The 23,201-nt window shown below is 39.7% G+C and overlaps 1 protein-coding gene across 1 annotated transcript in view; it reads right to left on the bottom strand.

The window, feature by feature from the left end:
* Positions 1-9,009: 9,009 nt before the first annotated feature.
* The window catches only part of LOC310912738 (uncharacterized protein), a gene marked incomplete at its 3' end in the record, with an annotated part of 21,963 nt that continues 7,771 nt past the window's right edge, over positions 9,010-23,201 (bottom strand). Inside the window, exons 5-9 of the mRNA XM_083867524.1 lie at positions 15,459-15,541; positions 14,008-14,069; positions 12,576-12,742; positions 11,455-11,654; positions 9,010-9,514 (exon numbers count right to left, since the gene is read on the bottom strand). Coding sequence (XP_083723650.1) covers positions 9,010-9,514; positions 11,455-11,654; positions 12,576-12,742; positions 14,008-14,069; positions 15,459-15,541 — 1,017 coding nt within the window. The remainder of the gene's footprint in view (positions 9,515-11,454; positions 11,655-12,575; positions 12,743-14,007; positions 14,070-15,458; positions 15,542-23,201) is intronic.

Genomic DNA, 23,201 nt, shown 5'->3' with positions numbered 1-23,201 from the left:
GTTTCAAAATGCCAATGTATGGAAATTTTAGATAGGAACAGTTCTCTGCCTGTTGCATGCTAATAAGATTTTTAAAAAGAAATGAGCCCTAAATAGTTCCAGACTGCAGCATTCTAGACATGTGTTGACTTCTAGGACTCTCTGTGGATCTGTATGTTCAGATCCATCTGAACTGCTTTTTATTCTTGAAGCAAAGCTCAGTGGGTTGTTCTCAATGCAAGGCTATGCCCCTCTAATTCGATTTCTGGACTCTGTGCTCTCATTAAAACCAGAAGGGCCATTGTATAAATGTTATCTATGGGCTCATATTGATGGCTTTTGGGGAGTTATTATAAATATGTGAATAAACAGGTTCCTGCACCAAGGCACAACATCTTTCAAGAACATTGCTACAAACGATCACCCAAGGGGCTGCATTCCAAGCTGTCTTCCTTCACTTATATTGGCTTAACATTTATAAAGCATTATAAAACATTTTTATTCCTCTGTTATTATCCTGCTGCCTCTGTGCAACTTCTCTGCAATTGCATTGTACTCACCTCCTTTTTTAATGCCAGTAGATTCAATTTGCATATTCATTTCCCTCGCTTTTGTATAATTGAAGAATTGAAGAGATCTCTAGTGGGCTGTAATTCCTTTTGTCATTTCTCTTTGTTCATATGGACTGCCAACAAAAGATTAATCCCTCAGTTAGTTTTAAATACACAATTTTTTTTAAATGGGTATTAATACAAAATAATATTTGTGAAAAATGAGTTCCACTCTCTTATAAAAAATTATAAGTTAAATGAAAATTAAAAATAGACAATTAGGGGATATAAGAGCAAATGTTCCAGCTGGGGTGCCTCGCCAGAAAGCACACACTTCTTTTTCAGTTATGGCGTTTCAAGGATTGCTGTTTTACATATTCAATAGATATGATCTGTTTCAAGTATTCCCAATCAGCTTATGTGATAGATTTATTTGTGGGTGGCTCCACTCTGTCTGGTAACATTGGTCTTATAAATCTTTTTTTTTTTGAGGTTTTTGGTTGTTTTCTTTTTGATACAAAACCCAGAAAGTTAGCAGTTTTTTATGCAGGGTTACAAAGTGACAACCCTTCCCCCATAGCTTCTGGCTTGGTCAGTTTAGATGTTACGAAGAAGAAAAAGCCTAGTCTTTTTACTATTTACACTATGTCACAATCAAAAAAGGCATTCTTCACTTCTCTAAACTCTATTAATAAAACATAATACAGTACAATTATACATATAGTATTCATTCTAATATTTGTAAAAAGCCAACTTTATAATATGAATTTATAACATATTGAAATATATTACAAAAATAAGACGTGAGACGCAATTTTCTTGTACAATAAAACCAGGCAATTTTGTAGCACAGACTGCAATGTTTTGTAACGCTTTGTGAACCCTTTGTGAACACTTTGTCCCCTGTAAACACTTTGATGATAAACAGCCCTTTGGAAATTGAAGTTCATCAGAAAATTCCCATGCAAAACACCCTGCTTATCCAGAGGATAGCAAAGTGTGAATTAATTCATATATCCACCCATTGTAAAAGGAAACAAACCAAGCCACTCCCTCTAAGAAAGAAGCAAAAGGGTTTATTTTTGTAATTATTAAATCTATAGATACCATTGCCCTGTAAAATGCATTTTTAGATTATAAAATAATAATGGTGATAGACATGTGTTTTTATTAATTCACTTCTGTTGGGGATTAGGTTTGTTCCTTTTTTACTTATAGAATTTTTCCCCATAAATTGCTAGGAGACTAAGTACTGGGTATTTATGGGTGCTTGACCAAAACAGGCAGCTGAAAATTCAGGGGGGGAAATAACGCGAGTTTTGGGGCAGGTAAAGGACAGAGCTGGAGGCAGCTTCACCTTCTTACTCTCAGCATTCAGAGAGAGAGGATGGCCAGGCTGTTGCTTGCTGCAGGAGGAGTTCACTGTCACCAGAAAGTCCAGTCCTGGGAAATCTACCATCATCTGCTCGCGTGCCCTGGAATTCTGAGCTCCTCTGCCTGCCCTGCTGGAGCTGGGCCAGCCCTGCCCCACTGTCGCGGCTTTTTCAGCACCGCTCTTTTTACTACAGTGTGACCCCGCACCCCCCTGCCCTGCCGGGACATCCTGCCCCTGCCTGCTGGGGACATCCTGCCGTTCCAGCCACCAGCCTGGGACTCTCCACTGTTCCAGTCTGGTGCTCTGAGGGTCCTGAAGGGGACTGAGACCAAACTGCCCTGGGTTTTGTGAAGCAAAGCCCTCGAGGTTCTTGGTACTGTTTTGTTATTAATGCTGTAGTTGTTGCTTTTTTTTTCTTTTTTTTTTCTTTTTTTTTTTTCTTTTTTTTTTTCTTTTTTTTTTTTTTTTCTTTCTTATACATACTAGTAAAGAACAGTTATTCCTAATCCCCATACCTCTGCCTGGAAGCCCCTAATTTTCTAAATTATAATAATTTGGAGGGAGGGGATTTGAATTCTCCGTTTCAAAGGGAGGTCCTGCCCCTCCCTAGCAGATACCTGTCTTTCAAACCAAGACAACTTCACAGAAACCTGGGGAGATTTTTATGAGCCATTTTTTAGAACAACAATCTTCCATGTGTGCCCTCCTTTACCATTCCTCTAATTCTAATTTCAGTCCAGTATAGAGACATTACCTCACTATGCACGGGAAGAAAAAAACAGTGTTAGTACTAATAAAAATAAGAGAAAAGCTTGGAGCATTACCATTAACAGGCAACTGCAACCAGGAAGCATATTTTAAAAACATCAAATTATCTGGTATTTAAAATTTATGCCAAAATGCAATCTTGCTATGAAAACCAATATCTGTGGTAAGCAGCATTGTTACTGCAGTGGGATCTGCCCAAAGGGTGAGAAAAGCTGGAAAAAAGGATAAATATCAGGAAGTATAAAGTATGATCCAAGGACAGTTTGTTCTGGTAATTCCTGCTTCAGAAGATATAATTTCCAATACTGAATCACTATCAACAGTGAAAAACATTTGGGGCTGTAAAAGGTGTCAACATTAATGAGTCTGTCTAGTTTGGAATATGTTGTACTTGCCATTTGACATGAAAAGATATCATGTCACAAAACCCCCTTTTATGCCATTTATCAAGCTGCACTTCTCATTTTATTGCTCTAAAAAGCTTGACTGGCAGGAAATTCAGTAAGTACAAGAGCTTTTCACTACTGACATTTTATTTCATTACAACGGGCAAAATGATTGCATGGAGATCAAAATCCAGTCCATTTGTTCTGGAAATTAAATTCAAATCAATTTGAAGCTATTCCCATTGTACAGTTGCTGATGGCACTTCAAGACAAAGTGGTAGCACTGTGCAAATTCAAAATGGGCTTGAAGCAAGATCAGTCCCTTTGTGGTGAGGAGCCTGGGCAAGAGACCTGGAAAACAGCATAGAACTTAGGAAAATGCTGGTGTTACAAGCAGCAGTGTCCTACTACCAGGCAAAATGCCATGGGCTGACATTTCCTTGTTTATGTGATGTCACTTATAGTGTCAAGAGCATTTCTGGGGTTTTCTGTTGTCAGCCCACTCAGCCTGCATTTGCCTATGCATCTTCTTTCTTGAATATAATGTTTTAAATAACAAACTAGTTCAGCCTTTCAAAGGAGCTACCCCTATCCTGTGGCGTGAAGAGTGAGCTTTCTTGAATTTGTGGCATTTACACTTCTTCGCATTCTTTCTATTTTATATGATCAATCTAAAAGTAAGTGCTCTTTGAGTCCTGGGTATTTCTCAAGGTTAGTGGCAGAAATCTCTATAAGCAGATGAGAATAACTATTAATAACATTGTTTATGTGTGGCGGTGGCCTCAAGACCAAGGACTCTGTAGCCTGTAGTTAATGCAGGGCAGTTATTCTATATCACGGACGGATAAATATAATGCACTTTTATAAAAGTATTTTTGCTGCTGGAATTTGGTTAAAAATTGAAAGATGAATCCACTGCAGCTCAGCCTTGAGGTGATTGATCAGTGTGGGAGACTGGGCTGGGAAATCTCCCTGTATTCTGTCTTGCTGTATTTCCTATGCAGTTGGAGTCATGGAGGGGTTTCTGCGAAACATTTTTTTGTCCAAAATACAAAATAATTTAAATTCTTTATTTCTTCTTTTCTCCTCATGAAAACATGACTTTTAGAAGCATAGCATATTTGAAATTATTCAGTAAACAATTTATTTATGGATTCTCCTTCTCCTCTTCTTCCCTGGTTTATGAGCCTGTAAGTTGTAACCACTGTATTAGGAAAAAAAATGTTTTCCCTACAGTTTCACTGTGTACTTGCTTTTGTTTGTCTTTCCAGGACTGTTATGCATAGTAGGGAAACTATTCATAGAAGTAAAAATAACCTCCATGCAAACCTAAATGGAAACAGATATGGATTGAGAGACAAATCCAGCTCTACTCATTTTATATGCAAATAACCAAACCCATGCAATATAGGGAAAAAAATTAAAAGACAATGTCTCTTTTAGTACAGAGAAATTATGACACTGCATCTAGAAACCATAGCAACAATATAAAAAAAGAGTAGGGAAGCATTTGATCTAGTATTGACTAATTTTTCTTACTAAAGATCAAAGCATCCAGGGACTCTTTTGAAATATGTAATAATACATCAAGTCCAGTTTCCAGGGCCTAATATTATAGAAGTTGAAAAGCTGGGAAAAATGGAAAAGAAGCGTTGCTGGGAGGTGTTTCTTCTCAAACTGAACAGCTTCAGAATACTTAATATAGAGCTTTTAGCGATAATTTAAGTGCCACTTGTCAGTTCGCCATAACATTTTCTGTTACTAAATAAGTATTTCAAATTATTTCAAAATTACCATATCAATTACCGTTCCTAGGCAGTACACTATTTGCTGAATGTGAATGAATATGCATGAGGATCTCCTTTTCATGACTCAATTCCATTTTTTCTTAACGAGTACAGGCTGCTTCTTTGAGTTACATGAGACCTTTAATTGGTGTCAACAACTGTGACAACAACCCTCTTCATGGTTTTCTCCCTGCCTTGTTTTTCAGTAAACCAAAAGGCAGAAAATATGTTTCAATTCCAGGTCCATAATGTGGTTTAAAATTTCACCAGCATTACAGAGTGTAATTATCATCCAGAAATAAAGATATTACAGTGATTTAATTAATTTAATTTCCCTGCCTTGTCTTTGATGGAGTCAAATTATAAATTCTAGGCTTTCCTTTCTAAGACAAAGCAGCAAAGCCTAGATATAGCAGCTGCTCTCTTCCAAAATCCAGAAAGATTTTTTAGTCAAAAATGGTTAATTTTGGTATGTAGTCTTGAGAATTCCTGGAAGATTTAAATGTCTAGTTCAGGCTGGATTTTATCGTCTTGTGTCTGATCTAACCCCCACAGAGGTGAGCAGGGGGCCTTTGGCTCATGGACCATAGCTCACATGATTTCTCACAAGCTAGAGCATCCCTAAAGGTGTGTGATGCAGAGAGAAGATAAAAACCAGGAAGTCATGAGCTGGCTTTGACACGCTCGTGTAGGAAAGTTGTCGAACTGGACTTTTGTGACTGCTGCTCACTGGAATGGTTTGGCTACATCGGTGTCATTCATGTTTGGATAAATTGCAGCAGTTGCTGAAGGTGTTTCTGCCTCTTTCCATGACTGAAGTTCATTTCAAAAGATGTATCCTCTAAATGAGCTGGACTGGGTCAAGAATCACCCACAGACATCTCTCTAAGAGTGAGCTTTATCTACAGAAAATAAGAGCAGTGTGAGAAGGGCCTTGTTTCCCCAGTGGAGAGCTCAGGGAGGAAGAGGATGAGCAGGGTGTGGGTGAGCTATGGGAGCAGGGCCCTGGGCTCTGACATCAGTCCCAACATCTCAGGAGAGCCTTGCACTGAAAATGGCTCACTGAAAATCCTCCTCACGCATTAGATGGGTTCTTAGAGTGATGGTTGTCTTACTTAGCAGCAGACACTGTTCCAGGAATTCCACCTACTAACCCTTCTTGTTTTTTTGGATCAAGATCCAAACAAAAGCCTAAGAGGTTCTCATTCAAAGCCTGTAATTATGTGTGTCTGTTCAAGTATGCTTTTGTATTACAGTGTTGACAGAGAATTTTTTGGCAAAAGAGGAAATACTGTGTTATCATCTCCAACATTTACAGAAATGTGTTGAATTTAACTAACCTTTGATAAGACATAGAGAAGAGTGTGACATAATCCTATCTGCAGCTAAAAACATACCTGCCTCCATTTAATTAGTGGTTCTGAGCTTCAGAGCAATCCTGATATCAGTCATTTGCATTTATTTTCTTTATGTACACCCCTATTATTTTTCTATGCATATTTTATAAATATAAAATGCATGAATAGAATGAAAACATAGACTATATGCTTTAATTGTAAACCTGGGATGGTCCTGTCCTGATGTAAGCATGATGGATGTGGGGCGATCTCTGAGTCTAGATGGTGTTGGAGCTTTAGGACTGGCACTCCATGAAGAAATTGGGATTTTTTTAATTGTTTTTTTTTAATATGTGGTATTCACTTTGCATTTTTTACTCTCATTTCTATTTGGTAGGATTTTTTGGTACATCTGACTTTTTGTGCTGAACAAGATTGAGACTTTTTGGCAAAGTTCAATCTAAATCTTCTAAATCACGCTTCAGTTCTTCGCCTTTCCTAAGTCAAACTATCAGCACTTAGATGCTAAGCTGTGACCTTTTTTTGGTGATGTAGAAATATGAAGTAGCAGTTTTACACCTAGGAAGTAAAGAGAAATAAAGACTATTGTTTCCTGTTTTTCATACCTGAGTATTTTCAAACACTCTCTGAAATAGATCTTTTATAATGCGTAAATGATAAGTTACATTACAGAAGTTTTCAGAAATTTGATTGCTAAAATCGAAACCATTTCAATATGGTGTAGATGCTTTTGTGCAATTGGATATGATATAGGCAGATAGTGCTCTGAGGGTTTGAAAAATTACTTGTGAATGGCAATCAAATTGCCTTTGGATATATATGAATTTTTAGTGATCATTTATTTAAATTCTGCCAAGTTCACCTCATGTTTAGCATCTGAAACAGATTAATAAAAATGTTGTGAGGCTTGATCAACAGTAAAAGTTTAATTAACTTTTTCAATTAGAAGTACCAAAGTTTTCATTAAGAGGTTATGAAAGAATCAGTACTGTTAACTCACCCTTGAGTCAGGGATACTCCATAGAAGTGCCATTCCTGTACATTTCTCTTAAAAATATTCTTAATTAATTGAAAATATGTTAAAATTATTCATGGTTCTTCACTGTGTAATTATTAAAATTAATGTCATATGTGAAAATGTCAAAAACTATCACCTCTTTTGACAATAATGGTGCTTTTGATAACAGAGGATCAGTCAGACATCATGTGGACCCGATGCTTCCTGATATTGTTTTTATGCAGTTATCAGAGTAATTGCACACATTATTTTTTATAATGTTTGACTATTTTATATATGCTTGTGAAAGAAATAAAGTTAAAAAGACTCCTGGTTATATGTTGAAAGTTTAAAGTGTTAAAATCTTCTTAATTTTTGTGTCGTAAGTGTATTTATGTTCCGAATGTTTTTAATTGTAAGCCCCTGTGGTGTGGGCCACCTCTGTGGTCTCCCTGCAGGGGCAGGGGGCACATTTGCATTTTGGGCACCGACAGCCCCACTCTGCCGCGGGGCCACCGCCACCACGGGGCCACCCGAGTCACTGCCGCCGGTGCCAATACCACTGCTACCGGCGCGGCCCCGCGCCCCCAGCAGCATGGGTCCCCCACCACTGCCGGCACCGCGCGCCCCCCACCACTGGCACGGCCACCGCGTGCGCCCCGTCAGCATTTCCTGCTGGCGTTTGCTATGGAAATCAGTGAAAGACCCATGGAGCCCTGCTGTGAGCCAGAACATAATCAGCACCAAAAGTCCCCAGCTGAGACAAACCAATGCAAGATCTGGAGCCACAAAAAGCAGTACTGAACTGGCTATGCCCTAAAGTGTTGATAAACATTTTTTTTGTATCTCGCTGTAACTTAAAGGTGCCCGGGAGGGGGGGGCGGGGGGGGGGGGGGGAGTGGGGGGTGGAGAATATCCATGGATCGGGCCAGCCTGAATGAGCCCCGGGAACAGGTGCGAGGGCGGACTCCCAGCTCTGCAGTGACCGAAGCTGCAAGGCCGAATTGCCCCTCCTCCTCAACGGTGGACCGGGAAGAGCAATGACGGCTCAGACCATCCCTCGAGCTACCCCCTTGAGAGTTGATCAATAAAGGCATTTTAAGGAGAAAACATTGTCTCCTGCCCACTTTTAACACTTGTAACTTGTCTTTAAGCTGTGTTTTCAAATGGCCATGAGCTGGAGTTCCCTGGCAGCCATCATTCTGGCACTTTCTATCTCTCTGATGGGGTAGGGCCAGAAGTGGGAAAGTTTATAGGAACACAGAGAATTGTGAGATTTCATTACCACCCATTTGTTTTCAAGGCACTTTTTTATCCTTACGTCCCAAAAGATCAGTAGCACAGAAATTTCGAGTTTCTACTTGCTTCACCTTGCCCTACTACGAAAAGTGGTGTGATCCTGTTAAAAATGGGCGGAGATAATATTTTTCTCCTTAAAATGCCTTTATTAATCAGCTTTTACAAGGGTGGCTTAAGGGACGGGCAGCCCTTCCGGGTTTACCCTGAGGAGGAGGATCTTGTTCAGCTTTGCAGTCTGAAGTTCCTGCAGAGCTGGGAACTCTTCCTCATCGGGGGTCCGAGGAGTTCTAATTTTCGTTGGGTTGGTTTGGGGTCCTGCTTTTTCTTGGGTACTTTTTAGGTTACAGTGAGTTACAAAAAATTGTTCATTAATACTTTAGGGTATACGCGGTTTAGTACTGTCTTTTGTGGGTTTAAATTTTACATTGATTTGTTTTTGTAGGAGTTTTTTGGTTTTAAAAAGAGTCCCAAGTTACCTTGAGGTTTTTAATTTGCATGTTGGTACGGGGTCACCCAGGGGGGGTCATCTCGCAATCGGCACCGTGCGGCCTCATGGCAGTGGGAGGTCCTGTGGCGGGAGCCGTGGTTGGGGTTTTGCGGCGGGAGCTGCAAGCTGTTTTGCGGCAGGGGAATGGGGATGGGATGGCCGCACCGCAGCGCAGGAGCGGGCTCCGGGAGTGGGCCAGGCCGGGAGCACAGGGTTTCCCCGTGCCGCTGCAGCGGTGGTGGGAGTTGGGCTGGACCCACGCCGGCAGCCGCTTTTGTGGCGGGGGAGCAGGGAGCTCAGGCTGGCACCCCGGGGGGGTGGGGGGGAGGGGCAGCAGCGTCGGTGGTTGCTGCGCGGGCTCTTTCGTGGGCTTGGTGGTGGGGGCGCAGGTCCGCCGGCGGCGGCGGGCGGCCCCCTCCTCCCCTTGGCTCTGATGGCGGGCAAGCCGGCTCTGGCGTCGGCGGGGGGGGGGGCTGTGGGCGGCCTCTAGCGACCAAACAGTCCCCCCACCCACCTTTACAGGGGGACTACGGAGGTGGCTCTTCACTGTTACATTACAATTTAAAATTATAAACATTTAAAATATTAATACACTTATTATACAATAACCAAGGGTTTTAACACTCTAAATTTTAGGAGTTCTTTCATTTTCATTCTTTTCAATCCCACCTCTTCCTTTCAGTGGAAATTTTCTGTTCTGAAAACCAGGATTTGGTTTGTAGGAATGGAGGATGACTTGCTACACCTTTGAGTAAATGCCATACTTTGGGCATTTACTCGTGGCTGCTGCCTGCGCTGGGCCTTCAGGCAGCAGAGAGGCGCCAAGGCTGTGGCGCAGGCAGGAGTGGCAATTTCCGCCCCCCCCCCCTCCGCCCCCCTCCCCCCCCCCCCCCCTCCCGAGATGGGGACATTATCACCTCGAGATGAGAGGCAGCTGTGGCGCAGCAAGAGGAGCCCACATCTTCTTTGTTACTTAACCCCAGCCTTTGTGTTAATTTCTCTGCTAACCACCAGTATTGGGGGAGAAAGAAAAGACAAGAAAAAGAAATGATGACAGCAAAAATTAAAACTAGGTGATAGACTACAAGTTTAGTATCAAAAAATAGGTATTTTTAACTCTGCCTGCTTAAGATGTGGCAGGATTTTAATCTCAGTGCACAACTTGAGGCAGTGTATTCAGGCTTTCAGGCTACTTATATCCTTTATGGTCTGAATTAATTGATTCCTAAATGTAGTTTGATAAAATAAAAAGGATATTTTGCACAGGGGATGTGGTGGTGTGTAGAGGGTATGAGGAGAGCTCCAAACAGGGCAAGTTTCCTGGAGATTCTTGATCCTCAAAAGCATGAAATTAAAATTAATGATTTTTTTTCTTCTTCTTCAAAAATCTTGTTGCTGTCTCTTGTATTTAGAATTTTTTTCCATAGCTAAGATTATTTCTTCCTTATATCGTTTAAAGTATTCTTTCTTTGATACCATTACATAGCTCCTCTCTTCATCTAAATATGTGCAATAAATCCTCCAAGACCAGTGAATTTGATCAGTATGTACATCTGTAGACACCTAAAGATTGCAGGTTCCAATCATAACTTGCTGGTTTGAAAGACAACACCACGACTAAATCCTCATTTACATGTTTAGTGTACAGCCTAAAACTCTTTCTTATGCCTACTTTTCTGCTTATCTGTATTTTAGTAAATGAATTTCATTGGTAGCAATTAGTGAAATTGTATCTTCATGAATTCGTGGCGGGACAGCATCACCAATATATTTGGAAAAGCAAAGAAAGTTAATTAAGTGAAAATGTACAAAGAAAGATATACTCAGTGGTGGTATTCATCCCTAATGCCTTTGCAATTAATAAATGAGAATTTTCAATTAAAAATTAAATTGACACAAAGAAACTTGAAGACCTTCCTATGGAAGACAGCTGTATTATGAAACATTAACTTGCTCTGAATGCCAAGAACATTTGTTATAAAGCAGCTGCCTATTTTGACCATATTTCTACGTCTCCTGTTTTGAATCAGTATAAAACATGTTTAAAAGAGGATTTAAAAATTTTGCAAGCTACAAATAAAATGACAAATGAAGGAGTAAATGTATTCAAGTCTCCTGAAAGGGATTTATTTTGGAGGCCATACTTCTAAAGAGGAATCAACAGCAAACAAGAAAATGAAAACATTCTGCTTTAAAACCTCAAATCTCTTTGAAAAATGAATCAAACACTGGAAAAAAAAAGGCAAACTTTTTTATTAGGAAGGTAGCTCAAGTGTCTAGCGTATTACATCCTGCTGCTTGAATATTTATCTACTGTTATTAGAAAGCATCATGTGCAGTTTGTACTTAAACACAAGCTGGCACATGTGAAAGTGGCTTCTGCAATCACTAAATAATGAGTAATTATCTGTACTGAATTGCAGTGGAAGATGTCATCAATTCCTAAAGCCTCAGTGTTTTTCCTCACAGAAACGGGAGCCATCTCTTCTGATTTTTGTCCTGGTGCTTCTTCACCAGTTCCTTGTACACTTCTGATCTCAGAAACCTGGGAAAAGAGTCCTTTGCCATGAGACAGTAGATTGAGCTCTGAGCAGCATCAAAGCAGCTGAGGGTGGGCTCAGAGATATTCTGGGAGATATCATTTTTGGTGTGGAAATCAATATTAATCTGTAGGAAGAAAGGAGCATGAAAGCGGTGTCAGTTTGCTCAGAAAGCTGAGGTCTGTTTGTGTCCAGGACACAGGCTATAACTGAATTTCCTCCCAAATAATCCGACTGATGCAAATAAACAGGAAGATCATCCCTTCCTTTTCTAGCAGACTGAATTCTTAATTTTATTTGGCTCTTAAAAAGATGGCATCGCTGAAAAAAGAAGGGAAAAATTTGCTTTTCCTTCTCAACTTTTTGCCAAACCAAATCCTATGAAGTACTGATTATCAAAGAGTAAATTAAAAGTGAAGGTACACAGCATCATTTTAGATTTTGGCCCTATGTATTTTTGAGGATTTTTTGGCTTTTAATAATAATAATTGTTTCCAATCATATGTAAGACATGGGGACATTTAAAGCCCTCTTGCTAGCAAAGGCAAAAACATCCATTTAAGGTGCAGAAAGTGAATAATGGTTAGTAAGCAATTCCTTCTTTCACAGTAAGCCTTCTTGAAATAATGATAAAATTGAATTCTGTGATGGAAATTTTTGCATTCTCATCATGTCAACAATATCTATACAAAAGAACAAATGCAGTCATAAACCTATTAATACTCTGGTATCTTAAATATGGAAGAAATTGTGCTTACTGTATTATGAAAAATGGTTAGAGAAAACAAATTATACTGAGCATAAACTTCCTTGAAAATTCAGGCAGAAATTTCAGCAGGTGAGGTAAATTTATACCCTGTGTGAAGAATGTAAAGTGTAATGTAACATCTTTGCTTCAGAGTTGCACAAGGTGTTTACCTGAAACATGAAAATGGGAGTTACAGCCAGGTTGAATTGTTTTTTCTGTCATTCCGGGAGGTCTGGATCCAAACTTTCCACATCATCCCTATCCTCAGTACCCAAAGCACACAGAGAAAAAACTCTTTACCTCCTTTGGAGCATCAGCTTGTATAAAGTCAGAATAAATCTTTTGAGCTTTCGAGGCGATCTTGGTGGAGGATTTGGTTTTCTTGAAGTCCTCACAGGCCAGCCAGAACTCCACATTCTCCTCACTGAACTCGGACTTCAAAAATGTCCGAAAAGCTGCTAGGCCCTCTGGGGAAAATGCATCAGATAGTGGATGGAGGAAAATTGAAAGGCTGGTGCAATTTACATGTGTGTATACTCACACATGTGTATATATACATATATATAGGTATAATATATATATATTTACAGTATGTGTATAGTGTAACCTATGTATCTGCTGCTCTTTTATATGTCAGCCAGCAGTCAGGTTTGAGAAGCTGCTGCTGAGGAAATAAATAGGAGATTAAATTATAGTGCTCATGAGGGGGGTACTGAGAGAGTTTTTCAGTGAGTTGCCAAGCGAGGATTGCTCCCAACAGCTGCCTGCTGTGGTTTGGTCTCTTTGGCACTGGTGCATTTGTTAAAAGGGGAGCCTGAAGGTTTTGGTCTTCAAAAGGATTTGTAGTGGCTGGGAAATCAGAGATTTGAGGCTGACCCCTGGGTTGAGGAGCAAATATAAATGTAGGTCACACTGTGCTAGTGTGTTCCCCCCACAACTGAGGTTCCCCACAACTAATGGGAACACAAATCATCTCATTGCAAGGAAAGATTAAGGTTTGGATAAAAAATGGACTCTTTGTTACTTCTTCATTCTTCTTTTCATATTTTTTTCACTTTGAAGGGGAAAAAATGAAACAAATAAGGCTTTGTTTGGAAGAAACTGTTTTAAAAGGAACCAGATCACAAGCTCTGAGTAAAGAAAGTTGACGGTACCCAAATTTAATTATGCTGGTCAAGTTAATGCTATCCAGGAACAGTGTGGAGGCACCCCAGGTTCCAGGCCACAACATTAATGCAGTGAAATGGGGCAGGGGCAAGGAAATTTCCAAGTTGTATGTGGTTTGTGGTGTCAGGTTTGTAGAAATGACATTTCTAGGAGAAGTGACTTTAGAGATGTCATTTTTTTGTTTGATTGGAAGTCACTGCACAACACGCATATTTCTCAGGAATACCTAAGAATGCTATTGTAATACCTAAACTTGTGGGGGTTTTGTGTAAAAAATAATGAAAAATTAAAGCATTGCAAGGGGAATTTAGCAGTTCCTGTAATAAAAACTATATGTTTCATAGCATTTATGCCTGCCCTTGAGCACTGAACAGAAGGTATATTGTGTTTGCAGCTTGGACAAACCTCTCAGGACAGCAGCTCACCCACCTCCAGCAGCAGCTCTGGTCAGTTCAGTGCTCTTAGGGAGCTGAACTTCAGAGCAGTGCGAAAACCTGGCAGAAATGTATGGCAATTGGGATAACAAATGTTTTAAAAATGCATATATTTTTCTATCACTTCTTACCTTTATTGGCAAGTACTGTATCCACAGACTCAGACCAGGCCATGGTTTCCCCAGTGTTTGACCTGTGGAAACAACATCTACCCTTGAAAATAGCATTGTGGTCTTTGCCCTGTGCAGCCTGGGGTGGCTGAGAGCCTGGGGTGTGGCTGGCTGCTTGGGAGAGGGGCTCAGCCACTCATCCTACCCTACACACAGAAAAACAGGGATATTGGCACTGCTGACTTGATTATTCATCCTGGAAATGTTTGCAGTTGGTGGAGCTCTAATAAAGCATGGGAGAGGTAGGAATGTTCTAGAGAGCGTACTGAATTTCTTCTTGAATTCAAATGATTAGGCATTAATTTATATGGCACTTTTTGCTTGGAATGATTGGAATTATCTAAAATATTACCAAGCTAACACTAGTAGGAAATATGGACCTCATATGAGCTTCTCAGTGACATAAATAATAGAGTGAATTCATAGTTTTGGCTCTTCCCCTGCAACTTGCTGTAAGCTTCTGCTAGACATAAGGGCAAACACTTTGTTCTGTATAAAATATTGCTAATTTTCTTTAAAAATATCAAACCAAACCAAACCAACAAAAACCCAAAAACTCAGCAGAAAAAATCCCAGGCACTCTCAAGTTCTGTAAAAAAACATGTGATGTTCCAAAGGGGGCTCTGAGAACTCAGCTGTCAAAACCCTGCTCTCTGAATTAGAGGTTGGTTCAAGATTTGTGTTCTGCAACCACTTCTCAGCATCACCAGTAATGGTATTTTCTAATTAAAAATTTATAAAGAGATCATATAAGTGTCAGGTTATTACGTGGCTGTAGTTATAATTATTACAAGGCATGGTGGCAGTGACACCTCAAACAAGCAAGCTTTTTTGTAGCTCTCCATTTACTTGCATCCAGAGTGCAAAAATTTAATTTTAGCAAGAAAAAAATTGTGCATATTTATAAGTATATATAAATACATACATTAGGGAAGCTGGAATGCAAATATAATAAGTCTGTGAAAACACAGAGGAAAACGAAACATAGCATGATATTGTACTTTTTGAGACATCATGTGATGATGGAATTAACTGGGAAAGAATTTATTTTAGCAACAATAAGAAATTTTATCAAATATATAACAAATTTTCAGGATTTTTATTAAATGTTTATCAGCTTGCTTGTCAAGCAAAAAAGCAAAATTAAAGACCTGGATAAACCAGATGGTTTTGCTGCTTGTTCTTATGGGTAATATTAGTTGTTTTAATATTTACTCACCGCTCACAGAGAGATCTCACTGACTATGTGGGATTTACTTGAATGGGAATGGCAAGCAGAATTGACAACAAGGAATCAAAATAGTCATATCCCCTTCAAAAAGGGGAGGAAAATAAAAGTGTACAGATTATTCAAACTTGGATCCCATCATGTAAATCTCCTACAATTAAAATAGCCATAAACAACAACTCACTTTACTGGCATTTTTTGTTCCACTGTTTGTATGTCTGACTGTCTCAGGGAAGGCAGAGTTCCTTTTTCTGACTGATCTTCAAGCTGAAGGTAATATGACAGCAAGCACAATACAGTTAGCATGTGAATAACCAAACAGGACAATGCACATTGACAAATCATTTTCAACATTTTCTTTAAAATTATTTCTTTCAGGAACATGGCCCATTTTTAAGCAGTGCCATTCTCGCTGTGTTATGGCATAACAGTGGCCATAATACAAAAGGACTAGGGGCAATGGCCCAGGGTCACATGTGGTGGAGCAAGCCCTGGGAAGGGCAGCAGGTGGTGAAGGGGCTGGAGCACAGGTCTGATGAGGAGCAGCTGAGGGAGCTGGTGTTGTTTAGCCTGAAGAAAAGCCCCAGAGGGGACCTTATTGCTCCCTTGAACTGCCTGAGAAGGGATTGTAGCCAGCTGCTGGTCTATGTAATTTGTCTCTTGCTCTTGATAATTATTCTTTCTTCCCCAGCTCTTTGCTTCGTCTGTGTAATCCTGGCTGTCCCTCACTCTCCTGAACAAGCAAGCTTACTGATTGATTTCTTGCCTCCCTCCAAATCTTGTCCTGAGGCCAAATCCTTTACTCAGATTAGCCAGATTCCTGGTTCTCAATGTTTCCACTTGGCATAACCTTCCAGGGGTTCAGGAACTGGGATACCAGTTGTGCCAGCTTGCAGAGTTAGGGGGTTTTGTCTTCTCAGTTGAAATACTTTACACCTAGTAGAGCAGTCTTAGGAGTTTAGGTCCCATTTGATTTTCCTCTATGGTACAGTCATGAGCAAAGCTGCCTCCTGCCTCCCAGAGAACGTCTTTCTTATTTTAGCCATGTCCATCTTCTAAGGTCAGAAAGAAAACCCCAAGCACATGCCATGTTTCACCCTTAGCAATGTTAAGAGGTTATTCCTAATCCTTACCTTCTGTAGATCTGTAAAACAAATTTCAGGCCAATCTGTTTGACGGGACAAAAAAAAACAGTGAATCTGGTCAATTGAGCTCCAGGAAGATTAAATCAGATGGAAATAGATATGGAGAGGTGCATTCCTGGGACGAGCAGGAGAACTGAACTGTCTTGCAGGAGAGGAATGAAAGACCAGTTTGTCTCTAAGATGAAAGCAGAGAGGAGCTATGACTGCCCTCTGAATACACAGAGGTAACCTGGTGGAAAAAAAAATAAATTAGCATAGTGGTTATATTGACAAAAGAAAAAATGTCTATAATCAGTGAACAAAGTCAGATTGAAAACCAAATTAAGGCTTCACAAATTGTTGTTTTTTACAATCTTCCAGTAGAATTTTTTCCCTCACTATTACTCTGTACTTTGAAGATAGAGCTTCATATATTTATGAGTTATTTTAAGTTGTTGTCTTCATTAATAGAATCTAGAAATTATTACCTAAGATGCCCTTTTAGTCCTACACATCACTAAAAAAGATTCCTGGCAGCAAGATACAAATCCTTTCTGTAATTCCTTAGCTTTGCATCTGCTTGCTTCTAAACATTATACCGGAAGAACAGAAATGTTAATTATCATGCTGATTTTCTGCCATGATTCTTATCTTGCTTAGTTGATTATTTTCTATTATTTCCAGAGCACATCTTGTGTGCCAGAGAGAACCAAAGCCTTTCATGCATTGTGCTAGCGAGACTAACTCCAGCATCTTATAGCTGGGGAGAAAACCTTCAGTATCTGCATTGACATCAAATCCTTTGTGCCTGATTCAGTCCCAGATTTGAGCTTTGGTAAAAGGGAATAAACATAATACAAAATCCAACTGATATTTATCTGGGGAGCTTCTGGCTGGGCAGAGTGTAAACAGCTACAATTTGAATTTTTTAACAGTGTCATGCCAGAAAAATCAGTCTAGTTTTAAGGACAGAGGTGACACTAAATTAGGCAACTCATAATTCTTGGCTGGCTCTATTAATTTCTCAGTGTTTACCCTGTGTCTAATCCCAGTGGTTCTACTATTTACCCATCTTAGAACTGTGGCCATAAATTGATTGATTTTGCTTCTTTTCAAGGAGTATTATCATTGTTATAGTTCCATTAACTCCTGTGAAACTATGAGAGGGAAGGTTGGGGATCTGTGCCTCTTTTTTCTTAATATCATCAAATGATATACATTTCTTTCAAAACAAAATTCCAGATAGTGTCACACATTCATTTTTAAAATTTCTACCTAATAGCTTGTTACCTGAATGAAGCAGACATGAACATCTCTTCAAGATTTTTCAGGACTGATGGATATTTTTCAAGTCAGTCTTAGCAGCCACAGAACTATGCTAAAACTGAGGAATATTCTAGCACACACAATAACTGGACGGATGCAGTCAGATTGCTTTTGTGTTTTATGGAGTATTGCTCACAATTCACAAAAGCACAAAGAGGCTGCGAGGGACTCTCACCACTGTACAACATTCTGTCAATGACTGCTCAGTCTACGCAAGCTGAAAATATTTCAGGTGCACAGCAGGTTAATAGACTTGTGATATTTGTGCTGGGGTGATGAAAATAAGTTCACTAACCAAAGTCAGGCGCAGCCAGTTCTTCCCATAGAAACTAGCTGGTTGTATTTCTATGTACTTCCTCTGCTTGGAACTTACTAGTGTCTGGAAAGAAACTAATATTTCACTGAAATGTCATAAGGAGAAAAAGTGATCTTAATATTAAAACAAATGCATCAGCTGCTTGTGCAAGTGTGTTGGCTATTCATAATAAACAGCTTCAAGCAAACTAAATGAAATATGAATATGTAGTAGAGATGAGTTGGAAATTGCACATAGAATTAGTGCTAAACCTTTTGTGAATCTGGACTTAGCTGACACACAGAGTTATAGCTTCAGTTGATTCATATCTGGGACTGGACCTGCAGAGTCACTCAGGCCCTTACCTGCTCAGCTAATTACAGGGTATTTATCTGTCAGGCCTGTGACTTAACCTTTCAGTAACTCTGAGGACTGGTCTATGGATTTCTGAGTCCTCTGCCTTTGATGTGGGAGAGCTGAAACTCTAGGAAAGGGAATGGGGATCTGACTGAACATTCCCAACTTTGTCAATATTACTTGCTAAGGACCCCTGATTTATTAAATATTTAAATCTCCAGAATTTTTAGGCTCACAACTTGACTTTTACTGATGCTCACCTTTTATTCTTTAACTATCTTTAGGCATTAGTTTTGCCGAATTATCTTCCTTTATGAAAAGCTATTGGCTGTTGAGGGGCATAGGACCTGTTTTTGTTCCTCTGACCTGGATACTAATCACGATACACAGTGTAAAACAATGCTACATATTCAAACCATTGGTTTATTAACCTAAGAAATCATTTCCACTTACATATGTTCCTAAAAGGTCTGCCTTGTACTCACCTGAGCACAAAGTGAGAAAAGCTCACACTCTCCAATGGATGTGCTGCTGTTTCCCTGGATCAGGTTCAGTGGTTCATGCTCCTCAGCACCTGGCCTCTGTTAATTCCATTCCATGCAGAGCTTTGCTTGAGTAGTGCTGGCTTGTACAAGGTAACTTCAGCAGAATAAAAAATTAATGTTCTGTTGCCCCAAGCAGCCAAAGCCCACAGGGACTTGGGCACATCCCTTATGCTGGGAGAAGCCAACATGATCCAAGCACTGCTGGCATCCCAAGATCATGGAGATGCCTGTCCCACAGGGATGCAAATACACCCTAATCACAGCACTATGTAAATGCCCACCTTCCCAGAGCACTGCACAGCCTGGGCAACTCACAAAATAATTAATTCTTTTTCCATGTGAATAACTCTGTGTGCATTCAGTATGCCACAGAGTTGTTTTACATAAGAAAATGAGCTGTTATTTTCCACCCAAGCAAACTATGCCCTTCAGATCAAATGTTTGGATTTCAAGAACAATATGTCAAAATATTCTACCATGCTCTGGGCTCCTCATATTCAGGATTTCCAAGTGCTGTGTAATCACAAACCTCCAATGGAAAAGATCTGGAAAAATTCTCAAGAAAATATGCAACCAGAAAAACTTGGAATAGCATTAGCTGCAGAGATTTAAAATGAAGCCACAAAGCTGTGAAGAAACACGAGTGTCTTAATTATGTGCAAATTTTATGGTGAAGAAATGAGAGTTCAGAGCTGTCCTTTTTATTAGGCTTCAGCCTTATCTTCTGTCCTGCTTGAAAACTCTCAAACGGCTGCTTTAGGATTGTGTTTCTTGCTAGTTTATTTTTGTTACCTTTCGTGGAGAAGGCAATGGTAGAGCCTAGATTGTAAATCTGGGGGTCCCGATAATTTCCTGTAAAGCACAAGGGAGAATTAGGAGGAGGTTACACGAACAGATTCTATTTAGGAAAGAGAGAGAAAAGCTTTGGTATGAAACCAGAGGGAGCTTTTATGAGACCAGCCCTAGGTGATCAGGGCACAACAAATGGAAGATAGCAATACATTAACAAGGAAAAAAAGTAAAAATGGAAGCAAGCTTGGGTGGTAGATAGAGGAAATACATTTTTATTTTTGGCACAGAGCCACACAGGAGCTTAAAGGGCATTTGATTGAGGCATTTGACTAAAATGCAAAGAACAGAATGGGATCTGGGACAGGCAGCTGAACAAGGCGTAAGTGCATGAGCATATGAATCACTGATGAAAGGAAGATGATTTTCTGTAATTTTTTTCTCAGTTGAGGTTTTTGGCAGCATGTGTGGAAAGAAGAGGGAACTGCATTCAAAGTAGTAGCTAATTAAGGCAGGCTGAGCAGCTGGGGACAAAAGGAGAGAAAAATGATCTTCTGTGAGTCACTTAAAAGTTGTAGCATGTACAAGCATATAAGAGCCATGTTATTGATTGCCTGCTTCACTGGAAGATGGAAATTGGTCTTCTTTGAGATTCTTTATCTTAGATTTCATTCTTGCTTCTTGTCAGTTGAAAAATCAGTCAAGTTGTCTTTTGTTCAATAACAAATCCACAACCCAAAGATATTTGGTCCTATGTATTTTCGCCTCCCCCAAGTTAAACAAGAACAGCAGATCATAATTCAGCCAATTTAAAACATCTGATTAGATTGAAGTGTTGAAACAGGAGACATAGGCAGATTGTTTCCCTCATGCTTTGTGTCTTGAGATTTCACCTATGTAAGGAGCAAAGTGCAGTGTTTGGGTAGGGAAAATTATTGTGTTGACAGGAGGAATATTTTGAGAGCGCTTACTGAACCCTGAATGGCACATATAAATATAAAAAGCCGCTTCATAAAACAATCCAATAAAAGCACTTGCCCAACAGGCTTCCTGTGTGTATTATTTACATTAGGGCAGCTCAACTAGAAGATTTACGTAACTGTGGCATGGATTCTGCACAAACCAGAGAAGCCTGACTCTGCCCTAAGATTTGTGCTGTACATACATCTGTGCCGGGCCAGTCCTGAGTCTGATCAGTCCTGGAACAGCATCACAGACTTGTACTAAATCCATGCCTAGCTCATCTTCAGGACTGCAGTACAGCACTAAATAGTACAGTGTTCACTTTCTCTCACTAAAAGGAGCCTCTTCTAGGAAAAAAAAAAAAAACAACCTTTGCCAGATAATTATGGCAATTGTGGCCATTTTGGTTTATCTTTGTGCCCTTTGCCTTCCTTTCTCTGAGTTTATCTTGACTTTCTTTTTACAGTAGTTCCCATGGCATTAGTCTGCTGTAAATTCAGCTAGGGTTCATCATTATCTTTGGAAAACACACATGCATAAATAGCTACCAGGAATATTTTATTTGGTTTTTTTCATTATAAAACTCATGAGAGGAACCAGCACTGTCAGTACTGCAGACTGATGGGTTTGAGGAAGGCCTCCCTGGAGATAAGCAAATTTTTCCATGTGTCTGTGAAATGAAGAACACCTGCTGAACTTCTGTTTATCATTGCAGACCCTTCTGACTAACAACTGGGCTTTTGCTAACAAGAAAACATCTTACTAAGGGCACTATATTTGTCATTTGGTTGGATTTTGGAACAGTATTAAATATATGTATTTTTTTCATTTCTTTCCTTCATGGTACCTCCAAGATATGGATTCTCCACTGAAACGAAGGGAAATAATCACACCAGGGCAGAATTTAGCTGCAAGTGTGTAGGTCTTATGTCTGTGTGGCAACAAACCCAGTGCCAACACTCAGGTGAGTCTGTTCTCAAATCAGTTCCCTTCCTCCAACAAGGATCTTAGAACATGACACAGGAACATGCATATTTTAAATATCTGAGAACTGGCATTCAGACGTTGTTGGTGATGCTAGAGAGTCCTTCATCACAGAATCCTCGAGGATGGAAGAGACCTTAAAGATCTAGTCCAACCATTAACCTTCCTCAACCTCAGTCACCCCTAAGCTGTAGCCCCAGCGCCACAGCCAGAGGCCTCTTGAACACTTCCAGAGACTGTGGCCCCGGGCAGCTAACCACCTCCCTGGGCAGCTCATTCCAATGCCTGGCCATTCTTTCAGTGAAAAAGACCAGTGCCCAGGTCCTGACTGCTTTCATTCTCAGAAAGAGCCTGTGCCTGGTGTTTTGAGATCAGGGGAGGGTGATGAATAAACCAGCATGGATCATCATTATAAATGTGTTTCCTCTCTGTTCCCCATGCAAACGTAAGACTTGGAGATGGCTCCTGGGTCGCTGTGGATCTGCAGCATTTACAGGTGAGTTTGGATCTCTGTGCACTGTAACAATTTGATTAACATGGCAGTGATAACAGCTAGAATTGAACCCTAGGTGAAGTCTTCACATCTTCCTCGTCAATGTACTGATGAGAAATCAAATCCTGACAACTCTTTAAGCAGATCAGATTTATTGGAAGTTTATAAAGCAGACAGGAAAACCTACAGATCCAGCAGTTCATATACACCCCAAATTGACAATGAACACAAAGTCCCATCCTCGGGAACTGCACCTCTTCTCCTTCACCACTTACAGAAAGGGGAGGGAAAGGAAGAAAGCTCAAATTGCACAAGAAGCAACTTAATATACAGGTCATAGTTACAGATAAATCCTGCAGCCCCTTCCTAAATTGAACCAAAGTTTAAGATTTTAAGAACTGCCTCAAGCTTCAAGGTATGTCTCCATCAACTGTGAAAGAACAGGACAGAATGACTGTGTGTGCTGACTATGAAAAAATATGTCTGTCTTTGATAGTAAAGAAATAAAAAAGAAGATTTCTCCATCCTCTTCTATAACCTATAGAGAGGATATTAATGACCACCGGAACTGAAAGTTTCTCTGCCTGAGTCCAAGAGCTGTTAATTTTCAGACACATTTTCAAAATAAAAGAAAAAAATTAGAACAAAGTTTAGTAACAAAGTTGGTATAACATGACTATAAATAAAAGTAGAAATATTTTATATATATATACATTGACATGACCTGGTATTTAAGGATACACATTGTGTTAAAATAGCATTCTTTGCCCTTTGTTGCTGCTCATTTAGTTGCAAAAAATTAGAATATATATATTTGATGCCAAAGCTAATATATACAGCATAACTTAAAAATAGAGAACAGACATGTGGAATAAGAAAAATGTACACCAAAAAAATTAAACTGGTATTTTTATGTTCCTGTTAAAATAGGCAATGGCTACATTTTAATTATAGATTTAATTATTCAATGTCTTTAGTTACAATTCATGTAAGTTTGCATTATACCTGATAATGTTCCTGTGTGTTTTACAGTATAAGAAACTACCACTAT

This window comes from Zosterops lateralis, assembly GCF_965231275.1.
Source record: "Zosterops lateralis genome assembly, chromosome: 9".
Lineage (NCBI taxonomy): Eukaryota > Metazoa > Chordata > Aves > Passeriformes > Zosteropidae > Zosterops > Zosterops lateralis.
This window is presented reverse-complemented; position numbering and strand designations above follow the sequence as displayed.